This window comes from Ambystoma mexicanum, chromosome 9 (assembly GCF_040938575.1).
Source record: "Ambystoma mexicanum isolate Mex_15411 chromosome 9, UKY_AmexF1_1, whole genome shotgun sequence".
NCBI classification, from domain to species: Eukaryota; Metazoa; Chordata; class Amphibia; order Caudata; family Ambystomatidae; genus Ambystoma; species Ambystoma mexicanum.
The window spans coordinates 18,124,066-18,147,305 of NC_090931.1; the positions used below are offsets into that span (position 1 = coordinate 18,124,066).

The 23,240-nt window shown below is 50.4% G+C and overlaps 1 protein-coding gene across 1 annotated transcript; it reads right to left on the minus strand.

The window, feature by feature from the left end:
- Window positions 1-16,628: 16,628 nt before the first annotated feature.
- LOC138487223 (S-antigen protein-like) lies at window positions 16,629-22,574 on the minus strand. The gene is made up of 4 exons (XM_069613861.1): window positions 21,701-22,574; window positions 20,702-21,614; window positions 19,261-19,847; window positions 16,629-17,020 (listed from the first exon to the last, which is right to left on the minus strand). The coding sequence occupies exons 1-4, from the start codon at window positions 22,572-22,574 to the stop codon at window positions 16,629-16,631; spliced, it is 2,766 nt and encodes a 921-aa protein (XP_069469962.1).
- Between the last annotated feature and the right edge of the window lie 666 nt (window positions 22,575-23,240).

A 23,240-nucleotide genomic window follows, 5' to 3' on the forward strand; every position in this document is an offset into this window, starting at 1 on the left:
AATGGCAGTTTTAAAAGGTATTCCCAAATCTGGAGACCCTTCCACTGGCACCCAGGGCTGCTACCCAGTACCTGCGCCCAAGATCCAGTCACTAGTCGCTGGCATAATCCCCAAAGGCTCATTTCAGTACTCGTGCAGATTGCCCTCCATTTCTGGCTAGTGGTAGTATGTTACTACTCGGTGTGCATGTTTAGCCCATCAGTAAGTACTGAAAGTGTGTCGAGGAAGGAAGCTGGCACAAGGGTGGCCTTTTGGCTGCTACTTTTGTAGCACAAGAAACCCTCATTATCTCCATCTCTATCAGCAGTTTTCCTGCCTAAAACTAATACTAAAGCATCTGTCAGAATGTCCCTCAAAATCACACTCCACTGTCCTGTGTCGCAACCTACTTCTATCCCAAACATCACAACTAAAGAATAACACAATTCAACAAAAGGATCTTTCTCCAGGAGAATGACTCCCTTTTCCTGGTATATGGGTGTGGTTCCCAAATGTTCTCTTGCATAAGTATGCCAGGGCAAGTACTTCTTTCTGCTGATGTCTCTGAAGTCTGCTAAAAAAAGACCTGGTGCCACATCAGGAATCTGGCAGTATCCCGCTCGGTCCGGCACTACTAGCGCCGGATGACGAGTAGCGGTACAATGGGGCTGGGCCGCTATTACTACTGGCGCCAATTGCGCCAGCGGTAATAGCACAGAAAACCGCCGAAAGCGGGTGGTAAGGGGACATTTTTACCTCCAGCAAAAGGCTGGAGGTATAACTCCCACTTACTGCCTGACTCATGATTGGGCCAACCCTTAAATGCGGCAGTAATAGCATTACCGCTGCATTTAAAGGCTAAGGCCCAACTCTTGATGAGGCTGTTAGTTTCCTCACTTTGAGAATGACTCCCTTCTCCTGGTGCTTGAGAGTTCTTTTCCTTATCTTTCAAACTTGGGGTTCTCTTGCTACTCTCGCAATGTATTTGCAAAGTCCCAAGTCATTCTCTGGGTTCCAGTGGACTTAACTCTGCAAATGCCTTTGAGGATATTTTGCCCCGATGCCTATTTCACTTGTGTTGGGGTCACAGATCCTTCTCTCATGACCAGTGAACTTCTCTCTGCCTCTCCTACGACGAAGATTTCCTGGGACAATTAGTCCAATTAGGTGGGGGTCCCAGACCCTTCTCTGGTGGTCAGTGGGCTTATCTCTGCCACTGCCGTGAGGACAACTTCCTCTGATGTTTGCTTTGCTTATTTCAGGGTCCTAGACCCTTCTCTGGTGGTCAGTGGGCTTATCTCTGCCACTGCCGTGAGGACAACTTCCTCTGATGTTTGCTTTGCCTATTTCAGGGTCGCAGACCCTTCTCTGGTGGTCAGTGGGCTTATCTCTGCCACTGCTGTGAAGACGGCTTCCTCAGATGTTTGCTTGCTTATTTCAGGGTCCCAGACCCGACTCTGGTGGTCAGTGGGCTTATCTCTGCCACTGTTATAAGAAAGATTAACTTGGATGCACTACTGACCCTTCTTAGGCCTAACATCCGTATAACTGCTCATGAGTCGAGGAAGCGTCAACTGAGCCCACCCTACTTGCACCCACATGTCCCCTTCGCTCTCCATTACCACCTGTTCCCTTCACTAGGGCTTTGGTATAACACCGAAGCTTCCTGGTAATGGGGTTTGTCTCTCCAGCTTCTCTCCTCCGCTCTCCCTGCACCGCAGCGTTTCAACGCGTGGCTCTGCTCAGCTTTGCTTCTCCTCGGCTTTGTGTCTGGGTCCATTTCAGCAATACGCCCGGGGAACTCTGTCAGCTGCTCACCGGCATCTTCCATTCTTCCCTTCCTCAGGTCTGCCGTCCAGGTTTGAAACTCCCGCTCAGGACAGTCTCTACCTCTGCTGCCTCTCCTGGCTGGGCTTGACAACTTCTTTAGTCTGTCGTCTCTTTTCATACATTGTCCCTCCCTGACCGATTGTCAAAGTCCTTTGTTTGTTTTGACACTTTGATCTTTATGCCTCCTCAGGGCCAACTCATAGAAATACTAGCACAGTCACTAATCTTCATGTCTTCTGTGCTATTCTTCGTCCTGGTACTCTCTGTTTTGGCTGAATCTCTTTTACTACAGTAATACATTGGTCTACTCTCAAGGAAGTGGTTTGGAATGGAATGGGGGCTAGGGAATGTTGGGGTATGATGTTGTTCAATGGGCTGTAGCCCAGGTGGTCATCTTTGTCCTCATAGGGGGAGTCCCTCCCCATGAGGTCCTACCGCATTAAACCACCCTTAGGGGGACTATTGGATAGTGGCTGCACCTCTCTAGCCTCATGGCAAAGGACTCACCCGCTGGGGAGAAGTGACGACACCTGGCAAATCATCACAGTAGAAGGATAATGATTTGTTCTGCCCATGGTATTTTTACCACCGACTGTCATTACGACTAGCAGCGTGTATTAAACATGGTAGCGGCAGATCATTCGTGGTGGCAAGACCCAATTACCTGGAATAACAGAGTCAATTTTGAAGGGGAAAAGTTGGTGATTGTGCAAATATACGGACCAGGAAATCTGCACGCTAACAAATGCAACACTGGGAGGTGGTATAGGGGGGTCCCCTATAGATCACTCAGTCTGCCCTTAGAGCCACTGCTACTCAGTCTGCCAGTGCTGCCACTGCAGCACAGTCTACCAGTAAAGCCACTGCCACACAGTCTCCCACTGCAGCCACTGCTGCACAGTCTACCAGCACAGCCACTGCTTGCACTCTGCCAGTACAGCCACTGCCAGCCAGTCTTCTGTACAGGGGGACCTTCCCCCACACACACCCCACTCCTCCATCAGACATCCATGGATTCTCATGCTCCCATCCATTAAACAGACAGGAAAAAACAGACGCCTGGGAGTCAAAACGTGTTTTTGGTCATCGAGGAAAAAAGAACACACACTCAATGCATTTCTGCCTCCAACCTATCTTTATAGATTTTCCAAGGTAGGCTTTAATAGGGCAAGTTACTTAAAGGGCAAACATCCCTTTGTTACCATTGGATTACTTTATCACATGTGCACAAACATCATATCTTTTTAGAAGATGCTGGCAAATTGTCTTACTCCCATCATCAATAGGTCTAAATGTTCCAGATTGCTGATTTTGCTGCCAGAATTCGTGCGTCAGTCCTTCTCGCTTATCTCAAGACCCCTCGGCATGGCTTATAGTTCCCCAGTATTCCTGGGTTCCATGAGGTCGAGCAGGAGCTCCCTCTACCACCAGCTGCAGGAGCAACCCCATGCAGCATCAAGCCCTGCCTGATGATAGGTACGCCGGGAGGCTAAACCTTTTGCATCTAGGCATCTCCACCTCATCATTTTGAAAATCGCCGAAATCATTATCTAATTTAAGGCCCTCCGCCTGTGCAGCCTTACTAAGCACATCAGCCCTTTCCGAATCTTGGGCACCGAAAACGAAGTCCACATCTAGAATCGTAAATGTAAAAACATGAGGTTTTTGCAATTTAAAGATGGCCGCTGCTTCCTTCTTCTCACTTTGCTTCTTTGCCAAACCCCAGAAGCCTGTTGCCCCGTGATTGGTTGCCTGCTGCCTCTTAACCAATCGGGGTGCACCGGCAGGCTAAAGCTGGCCCCCGACGAAGGCAACCGACAAAGGCTCCTCCTGACTGAGCCTGACCGAGCACTGGCCGTGCTCGCCGTGATCCAGTGCTCGCGTTAACCAGGTGAGATAAACGCCACTCCTGCTTCTCATACGCTCACCTGTTAACCTCCCTCCCCATTCTGCAAGTCACCACATTGTGCGCCGACTGCGACCTGCTCCCGAGCCCTCCCAGCTATAGCTCGTTCGCTCAAGTGACCCTTTTCAATGCCAAGCAGCACGCAAGCCAAGTACATGGCTGCGGGCGCATCTCCCCGCTAAAGATCCTCCTCCTACATCAACCCCATGCCTGCATGTAAAACAAAACTGTACAATGCTCTGGTCTTCAAAGGTATCCTATGCTATCGTGCACTGAACTGAATGACATTTCGCATTCTGGACATGCTAATTTGCTCATCATATGTTGCGCACTGCATTTATAGCTAAACATGCCATGCCCTGCCTCTTCGTAGATGTTCAAGTGCTGTATCTGCTCTAATGTTTAACTGGCCCATCCGTCTGCTCCATTGCACACTTGCCCGCATTATGTCTCCATTAGAAGCTTAGCTAACTTCAGCGTCTCTGGAATTACTGGACACACCTGAATACCTGATAAGCCATTGCCTCCATTTGCCAGATCCTTACGCCCGGCATCTTAGCACTGATATCTGAATTGCAAGCTGTCTTGTGTATAGGCGCGTTACAAATATCATATCATATCATATCTAGTAGCCACCACCTGTCTATGCCTGACCCATTACGAACAATCGATTCCATCAGCATGGTGTGCACCATAGAAAATGATCCTAGACATTGTATCAGCTCACCTGTCATCAGAATCTAAGCATTGTGTCTGCCTACCTGAAATTCGAATCTAAGCATTGTGTCAGCCTACCTGAAATTTTAATCTAAGCATTGTGTCAGCCTACCTGAAATTTTAATCTAAGCATTGTGTCAGCCTACCTGAAATTTGAACCTAGGCATTGCACCAGCCTACCTTGAAATTCGAATCTAGGCATTGCACCAGCCTACCTTGAAATTCGAATCTAGGCATTGTGTCAGCCTACCTGAAATTTGAATCTAAGCATTGTGTCAGCCTACCTGAAATTTGAATCTAGGCATTGTGTCAGCTTACCTTGTAAAGCAAATCTTGGCATTGTGTTAACATACATAACATCTAGGCTTTCTATTGCGCTGCATAGCCGTGGGGTGGGGGTGAATATCTGTGTACTGTTTAGCCTATGTGCCTATCTCGCTTATCCTGCAACCCCAACTGATTGCTAGCCAACTGCTACTTGACTACTATATCCTACCCATAACTACCCCGACCTCTGAGTACATCCTAGCCACATATGCAGTATTTGCTGATTGCCACACACCCTACCACCAACCTGGCCATCCACCTTCAACAAAATGTTCCTGCCAGGCATCTACTCAATACTGTTGAGAACTATTCTCCACCTTATTAATTCTTCATGCCCTCCCAGTTCCACCCTGAGCTTGGCCACCATAGGCACCACTCCACCACCCCCCATAGAGCCTTACGCCACAACCATGCTGCTCCAACTCTCCCTACCATGCAGCCTCTCTGAAAGAAATACCAGATTACGGTCCAGACTACATAACTCTATCCAGTCCAAACTGACTAATCTTTCCACTTACATTAGCACCTGCGCCAACCTTACGCTGGAAATATCCAAGTCCAGCCCACCTAATATTATGCCCAAACACAAAACCTACAACATAGCCACCATCCCCACCACCACTAAGACTATTAAGACCACTAAGACCACTGCCACACCTTTAAAAGGCTCCCTCATTAATGCACGATCCATAATAGCCAATGCTACAGATATAGCGGACCTCATTCTAGCAGAAGATCTAGATTTCTTAGCCATAACCGAGTCCTGGCTCCATGCAGCCGCAGGTCCAGCCCTCTCGTTAGCCATCCCTGACGACTACATCATCCTCCGAGCGGATAGAACAGAATCTAGAGGCGGTGGCCTGGCTGTAATTGCCAAAACACATCTCAACATTAGACTCGACTCCTCGACCCACCTCCCATCATGTGAATCACTCACAGCTAAGCTGCCTACTACTAACTCCCAAACAATATCCATTCACTTACTCTACAGACCTCCCAGACCCTTAGGATCCTTCGAGGAAGACCTCAGCACCATCCTCACCAATAAGCTAAAAAACACCTCCCAGAGCCTTCTCCTAGGAGACTTCAACCTAGGCTTTAAAGACCCCAAAGATCACCAGGCTACCCTCATCAACAATACTCTTTCTGAATTAGGCTTTACCCAAAAAGTATCTGTCCCCACCCATAACAAAGGGAGAACCCTCGACTGGGTAGCAGACTACAACTGCGCGGCCTCCATCACCAATAACTCCCCTCAACCATGGTCTGACCACCTTCTCCTCTCCTTTACCCTCGAAGCCTCGAGCCACATCACCAACAATGTGCTAGCCACAGCCATCCCGAGAAGTAAAAAAAATATCACAGTGGAAAAACTGATCCCTCTCATCCTCCCCACACTTAACCAACTCCCTGCTACTTCCAACCCCCACGACCTTGTAGAAAGCTATAACAAAACCATGCGCACAGCCTTAGACTCCATTGCACCATTAAAACTAAGAAAATGTAAACCGAAATGCATCTCAACCATTGGTTCTCTAGTCACCTTAAAACTCTTAGACTAGAAAAACGCAAAATGGAACAAGCCTGGAGACAATCTCCCACAGACCATAACAAAATATTTCTCAATAAAATAACGTCCAACTACAAAAAAGAAATCATAGCTGCCAAACAAGAGTCGTACAACCAAAGAATTGCACAATCCAACTCCAGCACCAAAGAGCTGTTTACGATCATTAAAGAACTGGAAACACCTGTGCTAACTCCAGACACTTGTGTGAAGCACAAACAATGGTGCACCAGTGTCCAAAATGCCCTAAACAATAAAGTCACAGGCCTACAAACTAAAATTAAAAATAAGAAAGATTCCATAGCTAAACCAACCAACTCCACTAACACGTCCCCGCACCCCACACCCCACACCCCAACACCCTCTTCCCAACACCACTCGCTTCAGCTTCTCCAAAGTCCCCACTCTTGAAGTGGAAAAAATCATTCTCAGCCTAAAACCATCTGTCAGGGCAACCTTTGCCCCCCACAAATTATCAAAGATGCGGCAAGAGACCTCTCGCCATTCATCACAAGACTCATCAACGCCTCCTTCTCCTCAGGCACCGTCCCCAGCAACCTCAAAAAGTCCTGGGTCCTCCCCCTTCTCAAAAGGCCCTCTCTCGACCCCTCCATTCCCACCAACTACAGACCTATTACCACTGTTCCTTTCCTGCTCAAGATTTTAGACAAGACAGCCTACCAACAAATCCAAAAATACCTTGAAATAAACCATCTCCTCGGTATTCGGCAATCTGGCTTCAGACCCCAACACGGGACAGAAACGGCCCTTATCGACCTGAAGGCTCAAATTGACACTCTTCGAGACAATGGGAAAACAACTTTATTGCTTCTCCTTGACCTCTCTGCGGCATTCGATCTAGTCGATCACAAAATCCTATGCAATCACCTGGATTCAGCTGCCCACTTCTCCCAAGAAGCCATTGGCTGGATCGAGTCATTCCTCAGCAACAAATCCATGCATGTCTTCTCCACCACAGCTGCCGCCGACCCCATTCCCATCACATGCGGAGTCCCCCAGGGTTCATGCGTCTCCCCTACACTGTACAACGTGTTTTCTCAAAGCGTCTGGGTATCACCTACACTAACTATGCCGATGATACCCAGATCCTCATCCCGTTGAAGGGAGATTACAACCATGATTTGGCCTTGGTGAACAGGGTGTACCTCATCATCCATGCATGGCTGGCACCTCACAGTCTATGCCTGAATGATGACAAGACTGAACTCACCATACTTGGTTCCACCGCAAACCTAACCAAATTGGACCACAACTACACCAGCTTCATTATAGACGGGAACCCGATCAAAGTAGCCAAGGAAGTGAAAACCTTAGGAATATACATTGACTCCTCCCTCTCCTTCCATAAACAGGTTAGCTCTATGGCATCCTCCACGGCCTACACATATAAGCTTATAAGAGCAGCCAAACCCTTCTTATCCACCCAGAGGTGCATTACGTTAGCCAGAGCCCTTTTATTATCAAAACTGGACTATTGCAATGCCCTCTACGTAGGAGCTAGCAAACAAGTTACTAACAAAATACAGACGCTACAAAACAACGCTCTCAGAGCAGCGCTTAGCGTCCCCAAGAGAGAACACATCTCTAACATTAGGAGAGCCCATAACTGGCTCAACACTACAGATACAATCCTGCTCAAAGTAGCCTCACTCACACACAAATGCCTCAACAATGCTGCCCCCCGCTACTTAGTCGACAGAATAAGTAAATACACATCCATTAGACCTACTAGAACCTCCAATGCTAATCTACTCGCAGTTCCCAGGTTCAAACACACCAAAATGGGTGGCAACAGCTTCCAGGTGAAAGCAACCCAACATTGGAACTCCCTACCACCCTCTCTAAGGACACCCCAAACCTACACACACTTTAGACGCAACTACATACATTGGATAAAGAACAATGACCGCTAATACCATCCTACCCACATCACCTCTATAAACTATGTAAATATGTATATTTGTAAATCCGCAAACTCTTGCCTTTATCGTGACTGCTTCAACCTTCTATTGCCCAACTGTAATTATTGTAATGCATTGTAACGTGTAACCAAGGTGTGAATAACCCTGTTGCTCCTGCGCCCTCATACCCTCGGGTCTGGTGCGCAATACAAATGAATAAACTAAACTAAACTAAACCAGACCCGGCCTTATGGGCCTGGAAACCATTTGCATTTGAGTATCCATTATAAATACATATTTATCTGACACTGTGCTTTTCTTCTATCAGGAATCTATATTCTGCATTTATTTAAGCATTTTCATTTTGTAGACACATTATTCATAATATATCCTTGGGAACTTATGGAGGGTGCACCCTTCATTTCCCCTGCACCCCAAATCAAGTGTGTGTAGTGTCTAATGTCCTTTTTACTTTTAATGAAGGCAATCTAATCCTGATTTCTGCAATAATGGACAGGAGAGTGAACTATTTGACCTACCTACCATTTTATCCATATATCAGTGAGGGCGGAGAAGTTGGCACCCCCTCTACACTCCCAGTGCAGTCACTGCCACCCAGTCTGCCAGTAAAGCCACTGCCAGCCAGTCCCCCAGTGCGGTCACTGCCACCGAGTCTCCAGTTGTCACGCCTCTGCCTTCCTTATGGCACAGCACTTACCTTTCTTGGCAAACCCGCTGGTGCCTGTGTGATCACCTTCCAATGTGTCTATAATGGCGCAGTCACTGGTCCCTTCTCATGGGGGCCACCATCTTGTGGGCTGCACGGAAACTGGCGGCCGGTTTCCACGCATGCACTGTGCATGTGGCTTGTCGTGGTTGCTACGGGTTACCTGGCAAAGCCAAGGAGCCTCAATATCACCAGGGGATACGCGTAGGAACCAGGCGTTGCTATCAGCAGATTGCAACTTCCTCTGCTCAGCAGAAATGTCTCTGCCAGATCTCTGGATCTTTGTCCTAGCATCTCTCCTGTTTTTGTCTCCTGGCTCTGTCTGTTTTCCATGTCCCTCTTCATGAGGGTCTCCTTCCAGGTCCTCTTCAGCCTTGGTCCTGGGCCTTTGTTTCTCTTGCCTTTCTGCCTCTGTTGTTTCCTGCATCTATCTTCTCTACTACTCATTCCTTCCATGCTCTTCCTTGCCTCGGACTCCCGTGTCAGTGTTTACACTGCCTGATACCACGCTAATACATTGGTCCATTCCTGTGGTGTTGGGCGAGGACTCCCGGCCTATGGCTGAGTCTCCCATACTGGGGGCTACGGTAGATCTTTCTTCCCATAAGCTCCCTGGACCGGATTGGACACCAGCACCCGAGGTAACCTGGACCGGCACCAGCCAAGATCTACAGGTACGCCTGAGTCCCAGGGATGGGGTGGACCTAGAGACCAGTGCAGCCACTGCCGCCCAGTCTACAACTGCAGCCACTGCCATGAGCCCCATGACCAGACCTCTTCTGAATCCAAGTTAGAAAACCAGGTCTGAGAATACAATTTAAGAAACCTCATCCAAAAGCACTCAACATCACTCTGCACCCTTGATCGTTGCCCAGAGCTCCCTTCAGATCCTATTCAAGAGTCCTGGGACCTGAGAGTCTGCCGAGCAGCGAGCAGCCCCTTAATACAGGTTTCGGAAATCACGAGACATGCAATCATGCAAAGCTACAACCCATGGGATGCAATTGTCAGACCTACGCTACGCTCTGTAGCAAGTTGATCCCTCTGGGAGCGCTGGGGAATGGTACAGAGTCCTTCTCCTGTTCTGTGATGCACCACCTTGAGCAGTCAGGTCTTTTTCCAAGATGCCACCTGCCAACTGCTCTCTGGCGTTACTGGTGTTGCGGTCATTTTAAGAAACGACGACACTGATAAGTTAGTCTGTCCAGGGAATCGAAGGGGCATCACGCTGGGTGCTGGTGTTATAGCACAGTGAACTCAATAACTGTCTCTGTGTCTCCTTATTGTAGCAGGCACCTGTGTGCATCCTCTGCACTGGAAGGGGTGCACAGCATTGGCAATAAGGCCTGTGTCCTGTGCCTCTCTGTGGTGCCGGATCAGAACATGTGGGGCAGAACATGATATATAGGTTTTGATTACAAGGAGGCTGCCTCATATACTGTTGCAACTGCTGCATTGAATGAGTACTTTAGCCCCATAGTCAATATAGATTATGAACGATTACTACCCTGAGATGCAAAGCAAAGAAAGGACGAGAAACTCAATGCATTTGATGCAAGACTGCGTCAACTGGCGTTCATATGTGTGCTATTTAATGAAGAAGCTGAGATTCGTGATCAGATAATTCAAGGTTGTTTCTCTGTCAAGTTAAGAAAGCAGATCCTGTGTGATCGGCATCACTCTGGCCCATATATTGGAACTGGGACGATCACATGAATTGTCTGATGTGCGTGCATCCACAGTGAATGCCACGTTGAAGCCAGTCAAATTAGAGGATGCCATCGCTGTGAGTAAACAACCAGGCAAATCGTTCAAGAAGGGTGGTTATGTTATACTATGTCAAAGCATTTCTAAAGCGCAGCCTTCACTGACTACGGGCTTACGGTGCTGAGAAAGCAGTACTGTACAGGAAGCTAGAAATCAAGGCTGGACTCAGACTGAAAACAGAAAGGTCGTCGGGGCACGCCGGAATGGCAGATGACCACAGATCTCGTGAAGGGATAGCGGAATTGCTCTGCGTCAACTGTAAAGGAATGGCCTCCCTCCCGAGAGTACTTAAAACATGTGACAAGGATACGCAGGGCAGTGGCAGAGCACGGCCAAAATTTAGTTTGAAGATATTTGTGTCCCATTTTATAGAATGCCCGATGAACAATGCGAAGGGCCTTCCACTTGATCCTTCACTGGAAGACAGTAAAAGGAGTTCAGGATGGGAGAAATGGAAGAGTAGCGGGAGGCACCAATGGCCAACCTAGCTGCAGAGTTCAGAAGGATTTGTAAATGATGTAGAAGGTAAGTGGTTGTGCAAGATAAAGAGAATTGCAATGGTCCAAAGATCCTGAAATCGGGGAAGATACAACCAGGGTACAAAGCTGGCGGTCTGGGGGTAAGGTAGTACTTTTCTCAGTATATGCAGTTTGAAATGGACAGACTGGTACACCACACCTACCTGAGCCTGCATAGACAGAGAAGCAGAGAGCTTCACACCCAGGTCTTTAACCACTGCAGAAAGTATTGAAAGGGCGCCAAGTTCAGTGGGCCAGAAAGCCGGAGATCAGGGCACAGTCTCAGGTGAGGAATCAACTATTAAGACCTCAGTTTTCCCACTGTTAAGGCAAAGCTAGTTGTTTCACACCCAGTGATGGACAGCAGAAAAGCAAGAGCAACAGTGCTTGGCAGTAGGTGGGAGAGAACGATCAAGCCGCACCAAGATCTGGGTGTTGTCCGCGTACGTGTAACACCGAAAACCAAAACAGTGAATCAGTTTAACAAGATGCTGAATATAAACATTGAAAAGAAGCGGAGAAAGAGCAGAACCCTGAGGTACACCACACGTGAGGGGCATAGGAGGTGAGATGAAAGGAGAAAGGGAGAGAGACTGAGAGCGAACAGTAAGAAACGACAGAAAACAACCCAGGACCGTGCCGGAGATACCCGCCGATGACAACCTCTCAACTAAGATGCCATTGTCAACGTGTCAAATGCAGCAGAGTGCTTGAGCAGGATCAGGGCCCTGACACCACCCTGATCCACGATCTGAGCCAAGTCATCGACTGCAGACACAGGGACATATTCAGTTCCCCGGCTAGGCCGAAACCCAAACTGGAAAGGATCAAGGAACCCGGAGTCCTTGAGAAATGAGAGAAGAAGAGGTGTGACCAGAACTCCAAAAGCTTTATAGGAAAGGAAAGGAGAGAAATTGGGCAAAAATTCAAAGAGATAGAGCGATCCAGATTGGCTTTTTAAGAAGAGGACTAATCAGAGCATGCTTAAGTGCTGCAGGAAAATGACTATAAGCAAAAGACAAGTTACCAGCAGCAGATACCAAAGGTGCAATAGAGGAGAGGATAGCTTTAAGAATGCTGAGCGGAATGGCGTCTGCCGGGAAAACCGGCTTCAAGCCCTGTGTGACTAAGATTATATCACAGTCCTTAAAGATTGGAAATTCGGACCACGAGCTGCCTGGAGGTAGCAGTATCTACAGTGGTGCGATGAAGAGTGAAAGAAATACGGAAAATGCAACTTGTAAGGAAGGCATGGCATCGAGCAGTAGACACAGACACAATGGATACAATTTTGAAAAACTTTATTTACTAATTTGGTTGGGATAGTAGAATTCCTAACTTGGTCTAACTGTAAATGGGAGTAATCTCGACCATCAAACAATAACTAATACATCCAAGTCAGTCTGGTCAAAAATAAAAAAGGCCTATTCTAAGAAAATCTAACCTTGCCCTCCTTCTCAAGATAATAAATGTGTTAAAACTGCCAAAACGGAAATGTAACACTTAGAACTCCTATAGAAGGTGTTGGAAAGGGTCCGGTCATTAGGACTGACGCTCCACAGAGATAAGCGTGTGTTTCTGCACAAAAGGTTGAAGTTCTAAGGCTACATTTTTCAGGAGGAGGGCATTTAGTACGATCCCAGGAAAGTAGCGGACATTCTTGCCCAAGCCTTGGTTAATGCGTCTGAGGTGAGGAGTTTTCTGGGCATGGTCACGTACTGTGGACATTTAATCAAACATCTGCTGATGTTTTTTTAGAGTCCCAGAGGAGTCTGACTAAGAAGGACATGTCGTAACAGTGGACCCCGCTAGAAGAGACTGCCTTTCTCGATATCAAAGCAGCTCTCGTGGCCGAGAGCACCATTGTGTTTTTTTACCCTAGCCGATTATCAGAACCAGTGGTAGATGCCATTCCTTTTTCAAGTGGATGAGGGGGGCAGTGTCAAACCTGTGGCATATAGTAGTAGGGCACTCTCTGCCACAGAGCAGTACTATTCTCAAATGGAGCGCAAGGCTCTTGTAGTTCTGTGGGGTTGTCACCACTATCACCTTTTCATTTACAGCAAGCCCATTTTCGTGGTTACAGACCAGAGACCACTCTTCCCCATTATGTCATGGTCATTCATATGGCCCCCGGCTCGAATTGAGAAGTGGCTGTTGGTGTTGGAAGAGTATGATGTAATTCTTCTGTATCGGCCAAGGGCTGATAACTCTGCGGATTACCTGCCCAGACACTCCTCCTTACGTGGTCCAGAGACGGTGAAAGAGGAGAGCATCACAAAAGACTATGTATGTTTAGTTGCGAAAGCTGCAATTCTCAAGACGATATCAATAGATGAGATAAAAGAAGCATATGGGGAAGATAATTGCTTCAGGATCATACGACAAGCTATCATGAATGGGGAATGGAAGCAAGTGCTCGCTCATCTGGACAAGTGCACCCAGCAAGCCAAGATTGCCCTCGAGCAACTATGGAAAATTAAACGTGAATTGACATTTGCATCGCATGGTCTGGTGCAAAGAGGGTCGCAAATTGCTATTTCTGGCCAATCTGGTCCCAAAAGTGATTAACTTGGCCCATCATGGGCATCAGGGAATGGCAAAAATGAAGGCTCGCATTCGACAAAAAGTGTGGTTTCTGGGTCTGGAAGAGAAAGTAGATGAATATGCAAAGACTTGTGTGTGGTGCCAGGGTGCATCCCCAGAAGTGAAAGCTGCCCTGATTCAGTCGATGGAGAGGAGCTCTGAGCCACGGGATAAGATACACCTTGTTTTCGGGTCCACAAGCAGAGATGACCACTTTCTTATTCTGATCGACCAGTGGTCACGCTACCTTGATGTGGAGTTTATACCCTCAACAACCTTGTCTTAAGTAAAACAGGTGATGGGGAAAATGCTTGTGATGCATGGGTACCCCGCTGAGGTCTGCTCTGACAACAGCCCCCCGTTTCAGGGTGAAGGTTTTCGCACATTCATGCAATCGTGTGGGATTCATCACCGCAAGAGTACCCTGCTCTGGCAGCCTAGCGCCAATGGTGGAGCGGAGCGCTTCATGCGCACACTAAACAAGACATTTCGTATCGCTCATAGTCAAGGCATGTGCCTCTGCCGGGCACTGTATCCGTTTTTGCTGGACTACCGCCTCACCCCTCAATGTTCCACAGGGGTTGGCACAGCAGAAGTGCTGTTTCAGCGATGTTCAAAATGGCTGCTTCCCAAACACGAGTCTCAGAACCTCTGTGACCATTGACAATGTGATGTTATGTTATTTGGCATTCATATAGCGCTCTATCTATCATTGGTATGACCTCAAAGCGCTGGTAGGTTGAACGCCCTCGGGGACCGTAGTCCAGGTCAGTTGAGAGAGTAGGGTGTCATAGGGTGCTAGGTGTCTTAGTGGCACAATGGCTCTGTGATAGTGGAGAGACAGAGAGTGAATGAGAAGGCGCCTGCAAAACCATCATCTGGTGATCAGAGTTTCAGTGCTACTACGAAAAATGCCCCTTACCTGCAACCCTCACGCCTTCCATGTGGTGGACACCTATGATCAAAGTGTCCCATGGGGGAGAAGCACTGACCAGGAACTCCATTTTCTTTGGGACGTTTGAGAGGCCTTGGGTTGAGCTGGAGGATGGAGCTAGCATGGTGGGGGCGGATGACCCTCCCGGGGATGGGGATGACCCGGTCCAGGATGATGAGGACGAGAATAGTGGTGGAAAGGCAGAGTTCAGCACCACAGGAGAGGATAAGAGTGATGATCAGGATGGCACGAAGCAAGTGAGTCAACTGGTCAGACTGGGAGTAGGTGGTACCCCCTGAGAAGCTCCAGAGGGCTGCCGAGAACCTACGTAACTATATCATAGTTGTAGAAGTGAGCACTCAGGTGAACAGGAAGGGTTGATGGCACTGGTGAGGTCTGTGCAGTTTTTGGTCATATTATTTGTGGCAATGGCATTGGTTTGTTTTATATTTATGAAAAAGGAGGAGTCCTCTAGTCCCTTTAAGAAAGGATGACACTGATGCATCACTATGTCCAGGGAATAAAAGGGGTGTCACAATGTGTACAGCACGAGCGGACATCGTGAACCCAACAACTGTCTCTGTGTCTCCTTATTGTAGCAGGCGCTTGTGCACCTTCTCTGCACCAGCGGGGGTGCACAACAATTAGGAGCTGCCAAGCAGAGCCGACTGTGTTGAAACCAGCTAATCCTTTCCCTACCTGCTGCTCCATTTTTCTGCCTTCCTTGACCTCCCAGGGACTGTTTTCTCACCTCTGTGGCACTCTGCCCCCAGAACTCCTACTTCCCTGTACCTCCTTCCCTGCCATGCCGTGTCTCTCTCCTGAGCTCTTTGCCTGAAGTCCTTGGGAAACTGTTCTTCCACTGTCCACTGACTTCCAATCGTGGACATGTTTTACCTCTTTTTCTTCTTGAGGACTCTAGTTAATCTCACCCACTTATAGCTTTCGCTCACTGATTACTACCATCTGCATTTCCGTCCTTCTCCCTCTTCCCATCGGTCCCATCTGAATTTCCGTCCTTCTCCCTCTTCCCATCGGCCCCATCTGCATTTTTGTCCTTCTCCCTCTTCTTATCGGTCCCATCTGCATTTCCGTCCTTCTCCCTCTTCCTATCGGCCCCATCTGCATTTCCGTCCTTCCCCCTCTTCCCATCGGTCCCAGCTGCATTTCCGTCCTTCTCCCTCTTCCCATCGGTCCCATCTGCATTTCTGTCCTTCTCCCTCTTCCCATCGATCCCAACTGCATTTCTGTCCTTCTCCCTCTTCCCATCGGTCCCATCTGCATTTCGTCCTTCTCCCTCTTCCCATCGGTCCCAGCTGCATTTCCGTCCTTCTCCCTCTTCCCATCGGTCCCATCTGCATTTCCGTCCTTCTCCCTCTTCCCATCGGTCCCATCTGCATTTCCAGCCTTCTCCCTCTTCCCATCGGTCGCAGCTGCATTTCTGTCCTTCTCCCTCTTCCCATCCGTCCCATCTGCATTTCCGTCCTTCTCCCTCTTCCCACTGGTCCCATCCGCCCCATCTGCATTTCTGTCCTTCTCCCTCTTCCCATCGGTCCCATCTGCATTTCCATCCTTCTCCCTCTTCCCATCGGCCCCATCTGCATTTCCATCCTTCTCCCTCTTCCCATCGGTCCCATCTGCATTTCCGTCCTTCTCCCTCTTCCCATCGGTCCCTGCTGCATTTCCATCCTTCTCCCTCTTCCCATCGGTGCCATCTGCATTTCCGTCCTTCTCCCTCTTCCCATCGGTGCCTGCTGCATTTCCATCCTTCTCCCTCTTCCCATCGGTCCCATCTGCATTTCCATCCTTCTCCCTCTTCCCATTGGTCCCATCGGTCCCATCTGCATTTCAGTCCTTCTCGCTCTTCCCATCAGTCCCATCTACATTTCCATGCTTCTCCCTCTTCCCATCGGTCCAATCTGCATTTCTGTCCTTCTCCCTCTTCCCATCGGTCTCAGCTGCATTTCCGTCCTTCTCCCTCTTCCCACCGGTCCCATCTGTCCCATCTGCATTTCCGTCCTTCTCCCTCTTCCCATCAGTGCCATCTGCATTACCGTCCTTCTCCCTCTTCCCATCGGTCCCAGCTGCATTTCCGTCCTTCTCCCTCTTCCCATCAGTCCCATCTGCATTCCTGTCCTTCTCGCTCTTCCCATCGGTCCCATCTGCATTTCTGTCCTTCTCCCTCTTCCCATCGGTCCCAGCTGCATTTCCGTCTTTCTCCCTCTTCCCATCGGTCCCATCTGCATTTCAGTCCTTCTTCCTCTTCCCATCGGTCCCATCGGTCACATCTGCATTAACGTCTTTCTCCCTCTTCTTACCGGTCCCATCTGCATTTCCATCCTTCTGCCTCTTCCCATCGGTCCCTCCTGCATTTCCATCCTTCTCCGTCTTCCCATCGGTCCCTGCTGCATTTCCGTCCTTCTCCCTCTTCCCATCGGTCCCTGCTGCATTTCCGTCCTTCTCTCTCTTCCCATTTGTCCCATCTGCATTTCAGACCTTCTTCCTCTTCCCATCGGTCCCATCTACATTTCCATCCTTCTCCCTCTTCCCATCGGTCCTGCATTTCCGTCCTTCTCCCTCTTCCCATCCGTCTTTCTCCCTCTTCCCATCGGTCCCATCTGCATTTCCGTCCTTCTCCCTCTTCCCATCGGTCCCAGCTGCATTTCCGTCTTTCTCCCTCTTCCCATCGGTCCCATCTGCATTTCCGTCCTTCTCCCTCTTCCCATCGGTCCCTGCTGCATTTCCGTCCTTCTCCCTCTTCCCATCGGTCCCTGCTGCATTTCCGTCCTTCTCTCTCTTCCCATCGGTCCCATCTGCATTTCAGACCTTCTTCCTCTTCCCATCGGTCCCATCTACATTTCCATCCTTCTCCCTCTTCCCATCGGTCCTGCATTTCCGTCCTTCTCCCTCTTCCCATCCGTCTTTCTCCCTCTTCCCATCGGTCCCATCTGCATTTCCGTCCTTCTCCCTCTTCCCATCGGTCCCAGCTGCATTTCCGTCTTTCTCCCTCTTCCCATCGGTCCCATCTGCATTTCCGTCCTTCTCCCTCTTCCCATCGGTCCCAGCTGCATTTCCGTCTTTCTCCCTCTTCCCATCGGTCCCATCTGCATTTCCGTCCTTCTCCCTCTTCCCATCGGTCCCATCTGCATTTCCGTCCTTCTCCCTCTTCCCATCGGTCCCAGCAACATTTCTGTCCTTTTCCCTCTTCCCATCGGTCCCTGCTGCATTTCCGTCCTTCTCCCTCTTCCCATCGGTCCCAGCTGCATTTCCGTCCTCCATCCTTCTCCCTCTTCCCATCGGTCGCAGCTGCATTTCCGTCCTTCTCCCTCTTCCCTGGTCCCATCCGCCCCATCTGCATTTCTGTCCTTCTCCCTCTTCCCATCGGTCTCAGCTGCATTTCCGTCCTTCTCCCTCTTCCCACCGTTCCCATCGGTCCCATCTGCATTTCCGTCCTTCTCCCTCTTCCCATCAGTGCCATCTGCATTACCATCCTTCTCCCTCTTCCCATCAGTCCCAGCTGCATTTCCGTCCTTCTCCCTCTTCCCATTGGTCCCATCTGCATTCCTGTCCTTCTCGCTCTTCCCATCGGTCCCATCTGTTTTTCTGTCCTTCTCCCTCTTCCCATCGGTCCCAGCTGCATTTCCGTCTTTCTCCCTCTTCCCATTGGTCCCATCTGCATTTCAGTCCTTCTTCCTCTTCCCATCGGTCCCATCGGTCACATCTGCATTAACGTCCTTCTCCCTCTTCCCACCGGTCCCATCTGCATTTCCATCCTTCTACCTCTTCCCATCGGTCCCTCCTGCATTTCCGTCCTTCTCCCTCTTCCCATCGGTCCCTGCTGCATTTCCGTCCTTCTCCCTCTTCCCATCGGTCCCTGCTGCATTTCCGTCCTTCTCTCTCTTCCCATCGGTCCCATCTGCATTTCAGACCATCTTCCTCTTCCCATCGGTCCCATCTACATTTCCATCCTTCTCCCTCTTCCCATCGGTCCTGCATTTCCGTCCTTCTCCCTCTTCCCATCGGTCCCTGCTGCATTTCCGTCCTTCTCCCTCTTCCCATCGGTCCCTGCTGCATTTCCGTCCTTCTCTCTCTTCCCATCGGTCCCATCTGCATTTCAGACCTTCTTCCTCTTCCCATCGGTCCCATCTACATTTCCATCCTTCTCCCTCTTCCCATCGGTCCTGCATTTCCGTCCTTCTCCCTCTTCCCATCCGTCTTTCTCCCTCTTCCCATCGGTCCCATCTGCATTTCCGTCCTTCTCCCTCTTCCCATCGGTCCCATCTGCATTTCCGTCCTTCTCCCTCTTCCCATCGGTCCCAGCTGCATTTCCGTCTTTCTCCCTCTTCCCATCGGTCCCATCTGCATTTCCGTCCTTCTCCCTCTTCCCATCGGTCCCATCTGCATTTCCGTCCTTCTACCTCTTCCCATCGGTCCCATCTGCATTTCCATCCTTCTCCCTCTTCCCATAGGTCCCAACAACATTTCTGTCCTTTTCCCTCTTCCCATCGGTCCCTGCAGCATTTCCGTCCTTCTCCCTCTTCCCATCGGTCCCAGCTGCATTTCCGTCCTCCATCCTTCTCCCTCTTCCCATCGGTCGCAGCTGCATTTCCGTCCTTCTCCCTCTTCCCATCCGTCCCATCTGCATTTCCGTCCTTCTCCCTCTTCCCACTGGTCCCATCGATCCCATCTGCATTTCTGTCCTTCTCCCTCTTCCCATCGGTCCCATCTGCATTTCCGTCCTTCTCCCTCTTCCCATCGGCCCCATCTGCATTTCCATCCTTCTCCCTCTTCCCATCGGTCCCATCTGAATTTCCGTCCTTCTCCCTCTTCCCATCGGTCCCTGCTGCATTTCCATCCTTCTCCCTCTTCCCGTCGGTCCCATCTGCATTTCCGTCCTTCTCCCTCTTCCCATCGGTGCCTGCTGCATTTCCATCCTTCTCCCTCTTCCCATCGGTCCCATCTGCATTTCCATCCTTCTCCCTCTTCCCATCGGTTCCATCGGTCCCATCTGCATTCCTGTCCTTCTCGCTCTTCCCGTCGGTCCCATCTGCATTTCTGTCCTTCTCCCTTATCCCATTGGTCTCAGCTGCATTTCCGTCTTTCTCCCTCTTCCCATCGGTCCCATCTGCATTTCAGTCCTTCTTCCTCTTCCCATCGGTCCCATCGGTCACATCTGCATTAACGTCCTTCTCCCTCTTCCCACCGGTCCCATCTGCATTTCCATCCTTCTGCCTCTTCCCATCGGTCCCTCCTGCATTTCCGTCCTTCTCCCTCTTCCGATCGGTCCCTGCGGCATTTCCGTCCTTCTCCCTCTTCCCATCGGTCCCTGCAGCATTTCCGTCCTTCTCTCTATTCCCATCGGTCCCATCTGCATTTCAGACCTTCTTCCTCTTCCCATCGGTCCCATCTACATTTCCATCCTTCTCCCTCTTCCCATCGGTCCTGCATTTCCGTCCTTCTCCCTCTTCCCATCCGTCTTTCTCCCTCTTCCCATCGGTCCCATCTGCATTTCCGTCCTTCTCCCTCTTCCCATCGGTCCCAGCTGCATTTCCGTCTTTCTCCCTCTTCCCATCGGTCCCATCTGCATTTCCGTCCTTCTCCTTCTTCCCATCGATCCCATCTGCATTTCCGTCCTTCTACCTCTTCCCATCGGTCCCATCTGCATTTCCGTCCTTCTCCCTCTTCCCATCGGTCCCAGCAACATTTCTGTCCTTTTCCCTCTTCCCATCGGTCCCTGCTGCATTTCCGTCCTTCTCCCTCTTCCCATCGGTCCCAGCTGCATTTCCGTCCTCCATCCTTCTCCCTCTTCCCATCGGTCGCAGCTGCATTTCCGTCCTTCTCCCTCTTCCCTGATCCCATCCGCCCCATCTGCATTTCTGTCCTTCTCCCTCTTCCCATCGGTCCCATCTGCATTTCCGTACTTCTCCCTCTTCCCATCGGCCCCATCTGCATTTCCATCCTTCTCCCTCTTCCCACTGGTCCCATCGGCCCCATCTGCATTTCTGTCCTTCTCCCTCTTCCCATCGATCCCAGCTGCATTTCCGTCCTTCTCCCTCTTCCCATCCGTCCCATCTGCATTTCCGTCCTTCTCCCTCTTCCCACTGGTCCCATCGGCCCCATCTGCATTTCTGTCCTTCTCCCTCTTCCCATCCGTCCCATCTACATTTCCGTCCTTCTCCCTCTTCCCATCGGCTCCATCTTCATTTCCGCCCTCCCTCTTCCCATCAGTCCCAGCTGCATTTCCATCCTTCTCCCGCTTCCCAACGGTCCCAGCTGCATTTCCGTACTTCTCCCTCTTCCCATCGGCCCCATCTGCATTTCCATCCTTCTCCCTCTTCCCACTGGTCCCATCGGCCCCATCTGCATTTCTGTCCTTCTCCCTCTTCCCATCGATCCCAGCTGCATTTCCGTCCTTCTCCCTCTTCCCATCCGTCCCATCTGCATTTCCGTCCTTCTCCCTCTTCCCACTGGTCCCATCGGCCCCATCTGCATTTCTGTCCTTCTCCCTCTTCCCATCCGTCCCATCTACATTTCCGTCCTTCTCCCTCTTCCCATCGGCTCCATCTTCATTTCCGCCCTCCCTCTTCCCATCAGTCCCAGCTGCATTTCCATCCTTCTCCCGCTTCCCAACGGTCCCAGCTGCATTTCCAACCTTCTCCCTCTTCCCATCGGTCCCATCTGCATTTCCGTCCTTCTCCCTTTTCCCATTGGTCTCATCTGCATTTCCGTCCTTCTCCCTCTTCCCATCGGTCCCATCTGCATTTCTGTCCTTCTCCCTCTTCCCATCGGTCCCAGCTGCATTTCCGTCCTTCTCCCTCTTCCCATCAGTCCCATCTGCATTTCGTCCTTCTCCCTCTTCCCATCGGTCCCATCTGCATTCCCGTCCTTCTCCCACTTCCCATCGGTCCCATCTGCATTGCCATCCTTCTCCCTCTTCCCATCGGTCCCATCTGCATTTCTGTCCTTCTCCCTCTTCCCATCAGTCCCAGATGCATTTCCGTCCTTCTCCCTCTTCCCATCGGTCCCATCTGCATTTCCGTCCTTCTCCCTCTTCCCATCGGTCGCAGCTGCATTTCCGTCCTTCTCCCTCTTCCCATTGGTCCCATCGGCCCCATCTGCATTTCCGTCCTTCTCCCTCATCCCATTGGTCCCATCTTCATTTCTGTCCTTCTCCCTCTTCCCATCAGTCCCAGATGCATTTCCGTCCTTCTCCCTCTTCCCATCGGTCCCATCTGCATTTCCGTCCTTCTCCCTCTTCCCATCGGTCCCATCTGCATTTCTGTCCTTCTCCCTCTTCCCATCGGTCGCAGCTGCATTTCCGTCCTTCTCCCTCTTCCCATTGGTCCCATCGGCCCCATCTGCATTTCCGTCCTTCTCCCACTTCCCATCGGTCCCATCTGCATTGCCATCCTTCTCCCTCTTCCCATCGGTCCCATCTGCATTTCTGTCCTTCTCCCTCTTCCCATCAGTCCCAGATGCATTTCCGTCCTTCTCCCTCTTCCCATCGGTCCCATCTGCATTTCCGTCCTTCTCCCTCTTCCCATCGGTCCCATCTGCATTTCTGTCCTTCTCCCTCTTCCCATCGGTCGCAGCTGCATTTCCGTCCTTCTCCCTCTTCACATTGGTCCCATCGGCCCCATCTGCATTTCCGTCCTTCTCCCTCTTCCCATCGGTCCCAGCTGCATTTCCGTCCTGGTTGCAGCTGCATTTCCTTCCTTCTCCCTCTTCCCATCGGTCCCATCTGCATTTCCGTCCTTCTCCCTCTTCCCATCGGTCCCATCGTCCCATCTGCATTTCCGCCCTTCTCCCTCTTCCCATGGGTCTCATCGGTCCCATCTGCATTTCCGTGCTTCTCCCTGTTCCAATCGGTCCCATCTGCATTTCCATCCTTCTCCCTCTTCCCATCGGTCCTATCTGCATTTCCGTCCTTCTCCCTCTTCCCATCGGTCCCAGCTGCATTTCCGTCCTGGTCCCAGCTGCATTTCCTTCCTTCTCCCTCTTCCCATCGGTCCCATTGGCCCCATCTGCATTTCCGTCCTTCTTCCTCTTCCCATCGTCCCATCTGCATTTCCGTCCTTCTCCCTCTTCCCATCGGTCCCATCTGCATTTCTGTCCATCTCCCTCTTCCCATCGGTCCCCTCTGCATTTCTGTCCTTCTCCCTCTTCCCATCGGTCCCAGCTGCATTTCTGTCCTTCTCCCTCTTCCCATCAGTCCCATCTGCATTCCTGTCCTTCTCGCTCTTCCCATCGGTCCCATCTGCATTTCTGTCCTTCTCCCTCTTCCCATCGGTCCCAGCTGCCTTTCCGTCCTTCTCCCTCTTCCCATTGGTCCCATCGTCCCCATCTGCATTTCCGTCCTTCTCCCTCATCCCATCGGTCCCATCTGCATTTCCGTCGTTCTCCCTCTTCCCATTGGTCCCAGCTGCATTTACGTCATGGTCCCAGCTGCATTTCCTTCCT

Excerpts from the sequence above, each read along its gene's own strand:
- LOC138487223 (XM_069613861.1), bottom strand. The coding sequence starts at position 22,574 with ATGCAGATGGGACGATGGGACCGATGGGAAGAGGGAGAAGGACGGAAA. Across the intron at positions 21,615-21,700 it reads TGGGAAGAGGGAGAAGGATG|ATGGGACTGATGGGAAGAGG; the intron begins GCAATGCAGATG and ends GACGAAATGCAG. Across the intron at positions 17,021-19,260 it reads AGAGGGAAAAGGACAGAAAT|ATGGGACCGATGGGAAGAGG; the intron begins GTTGTTGGGACC and ends ACTGAAATGCAG.